This window comes from Tarenaya hassleriana, unplaced genomic scaffold, assembly GCF_000463585.1.
Source record: "Tarenaya hassleriana unplaced genomic scaffold, ASM46358v1 Cleome9, whole genome shotgun sequence".
NCBI classification, from domain to species: domain Eukaryota; kingdom Viridiplantae; phylum Streptophyta; class Magnoliopsida; order Brassicales; family Cleomaceae; genus Tarenaya; species Tarenaya hassleriana.
The window spans coordinates 3,576,784-3,580,162 of record NW_010971389.1 but is presented as its reverse complement, the minus strand read 5'-3'; the positions used below and the strand labels follow the sequence as shown (position 1 = coordinate 3,580,162).

Below are 3,379 nucleotides of genomic sequence, written 5' to 3'. Positions count from 1 at the left end.
CAGTGCTCGAAGGCGGAGGAAGAGGAGGAGCATGCCAAGGAGGTGGTGGGAGTAGTGATGGTTGTGGAGGAAAGGGTCAAGGTGGACGTGGTGGCGGAAGAGGCCAGGGAGGCGGCAATGGTGGCGGCGGAGGAAGAGGAGGAGCATGCCAAGGAGGTGGTGGGAGTGATGGTTGTGGAGGAAAGGGTCAAGGTGGCGGCGGTGGAGGAAAAGATCAGGGTGGAGGAAGAGGTCAGGGTGGCGGCGGAGGAAAAAGTCAACCCCACAAAAAGAAGAGCAGGAGCAACAATGGTGGTGGCGGTGGCGGCGGAGGAGGGTATACAAGGAATGCTCCTAGCGAAAACACCCAGAACTCGAACCCTAGAGTTGCCGGAAAATTGCTCCTCCTCCACACAACCACAGCGAATGGGAGTGGCGACGGAAGTGGCGGTTCCGGTAACGCTGGTCGCTGTTGGTTTCCCGGTTGTCCGAACGGACATAAAAAGTCAACATCCGGTCAAAATTAATCCCTATAGCGTATATGATCTCTACTGTATGCATGCATGTGCCATGCACTTTTACCCGATCTTCACATGACTTTTGCCTCTTTTTTATTTTATTTTTGAATTGTTGGTTTTTCTCGGTCATATTAAATAATAGTAATTTCCATTTTTCTTAATCATCCAACCCACCGCCGTCGGGTAATAAACAACATTCTTGATTAGATCATAAAGAAATTAGACAAAGCCCGGCCCAATACTTATTATGGACTATATAGACAGTCGATGGGCCCATGGGCGGATATCATACACATAAATATTTAATTTTCAATCCATGGACGCACACACTACGTGATTGAATAGGCCTTGTTGGTTGATTCAATTTTGTAATCAACATTATATTTTATCTTCTTCCTTTTTGGGTGTAAAATCAACATCTCCTTTATCTCTAGCTCATACTCGAGTTTTGTGATTCTATGGTCGAATTGGTCTTTATGGTTGGTTGTTCACCCATTTGTACAAAAATATATTTATATTAATTTAAAAATTATAATCTTTTAGATTTATTTAATACCCAAAACATGTTTGGATATCTTAAAATATTTCCAAATAAACACCAAATTCGAATGGATTAATGCTCTTTTTACATGTAGCAGTATTAAAATAAACCTAATCAGAAATGGATCGTAACGTATGACGGTCTTTCGAAATACTATACAATTAAATAAAGGCAATAATGGGGAAAATAACATTTATTAGTGGCGGTACAAGACACTTGTCATGGACACGTCATCTCAACTTTTTTTTTTTGGGAAGTAGACTGCATTGCATTGATACGTGCAGCCGCACAATAACAAAACCCCAGACCCAATCAGAGGAGAATTTTTGGGAGCAGCCTTTATGGATTTTGCGTATATATAGAAAAACGCCATTGAAGGGAGATGTTTGAGTGCGGGGAAATGGACAAATACAAATGCAAATGTGTCCGAACCCGTAACGTAAGAGGGGTTGAGAAGTGGTTGGTGTCCGGTGGCAATTATCAATCACGTGCCCCATTCCCCTAATCTATTATTGGGCGTAAAATCAAGATGGGATAATTGATATTGTAAGTGTTTTTTAATGTTTCTTATTTAAATTTTGTCATCTAGGATTTTTCGATCAAACTATTTAATTTAAAATTAGAAATATAATCTTTGAATACCTTATTTATGGGATCGAACAATATTAAAATTTTCAAATGAAATATATACCCCTAACTATTGTATTTAAAATAAATCTATAACTCTAAAATTTAAGAATCGCGATATTTAGGGAGTAAAATGTATACGTCATGGAAATAAAATATCATTACATCCAACCTAAATCCCCCGGATTCTTTGGTGGAAAATAGAATGAAAAGAAAGAGAAACGAAAAAAAAATTATACATGTAATGAGTAAGCTTGCCTAACTGGATCCATCACCGAACCGGATTCGGGCACATGACCGGGTTTGACCCGACCCGACCCGGGGGCGCGGCCTTGTTGAGGCGGAGCTCAAGCACTTTGCGGTGGGAGTTGGAGTGGAGGATGGTGGAGAAAGTGGGGCTTGAAGCGGGTCGGTATTCGGGTAAGAGCCGACCCGACTTGAACCGAACCCCGCACGCGTTGCATAGTGTCTTCGTCCCCAGTGGCCCCATCCTCCACTGCGGCGTTTTCTGTACGCCGCAGTGGCTGCACGGCTGATTAGATTTACAAGACCCACGAGCTTTGTGTTCTTTGCCGCCGCCGCCGCCGCCGGAGGAGGACACCGCCTCCGCCTTCCGTCGGCCTCTCTTGTTTCCCTTCTTGGGCGCCGCCTTATTCGGCGCTTCCGACGAGGAATATGATGGGCCTGTGGCGGAGGACGGCGGCGACAGAGTCCAGACACGGCGGCTGGTGCGTCGGCGTTTTGTCCTGGGTTTGACGGGAACTGGGTTTCTGGTAAACCGTGGCTCAACCGCCTCCATGGCCGCAGTCGGAGCATCGTCTCCGGTGGTGGATTTCACCGGAAAGTCGCCGGAGTGATATGACTCCGAGAAAGAATCCTCGACGAAATTGGACAGCCACTCAAGCTCCGCCAAATCCCCCACCTTCGTGGAAAAAAAAATCGTCAGTAATAAGAACGTTAACAAACTATGAATCAGAAGAAAAGAAAAAGAGAAGATTAAATTCGCAGGGGAAAAAGAATTCACCGGAAGTCCGAGCTCAGAGCCGGGGAAGGACAAAAGATCTTCAAGACAGACACTTTGGTCGGAAAAGTTGCAATCTTTCTCCGGTTCTCGTTCGTCTTCATCTCTCCGACCTTCTTCCCGTTCGAAACCGTCGGCCATACAGAAGTCAAGGAGGTCGTCGACCGCAAAATCATTCAGAAATGCTTCTACGCACTCCATTTCCTAATCATTCAATTAAAGAACAAAACCCATTACAACGATTGTTGATAAAGAGACTGGAATCCAATATTTCAAAAGTTAGTTCACGTCCCAACACCAAAATAAATATTTCAAATTCATTACCTAATAGAGAGAGAGAGAGAGAGAGAGAGAGAGAGAGAGAGGGTGGGAGATGGATGATAAGAGTGGTGGTGTAGTGGGACTGTGGTTGGCGCATTGGCTCATACGAACGAACCAACCACGTGTTTGCCACGTCACCCTTTTACATTTTTGCTAAAACGATGTTCTTATATTCTCCTCTGATTTTTTCCCATTCAAGTGTATATCCAATATTATTGCTTTAGGGTTTATATTTTTTTTTTGTATTTTGAAAATGGCGTTAGTACAATGCCTAGCCAAATCAGCACCCTACCCGCGCGGTAGATTCGAAATGTCTAAAGAAAAGTCCGGACACTATAATAGAATACTATTGTAAGTATACATACATATTAT

General features: G+C 43.7%; 1 protein-coding gene across 1 annotated transcript; it reads right to left on the bottom strand.

Moving 5' to 3' along the window:
- Positions 1 to 1,936: 1,936 nt before the first annotated feature.
- LOC104804549 (GATA transcription factor 7) lies at positions 1,937 to 3,012 on the bottom strand. The gene is made up of 2 exons (XM_010528860.2): positions 2,690 to 3,012; positions 1,937 to 2,587 (listed from the first exon to the last, which is right to left on the bottom strand). The coding sequence occupies exons 1-2, from the start codon at positions 2,885 to 2,887 to the stop codon at positions 1,937 to 1,939; spliced, it is 849 nt and encodes a 282-aa protein (XP_010527162.1). The 5' UTR covers positions 2,888 to 3,012.
- Between the last annotated feature and the right edge of the window lie 367 nt (positions 3,013 to 3,379).

What these genes read in the sequence shown, in the direction of transcription:
- LOC104804549 (XM_010528860.2), bottom strand. Translation starts at nt 2,887, where the DNA reads ATGGAGTGCGTAGAAGCATTTCTGAATGATTTTGCGGTCGACGACCTC. An exon ending in GCTCTGAGCTCGGACTTCCG is followed by an intron (nt 2,588 to 2,689) that starts GTGAATTCTTTT and finishes TTTTCCACGAAG; the next exon opens with GTGGGGGATTTGGCGGAGCT.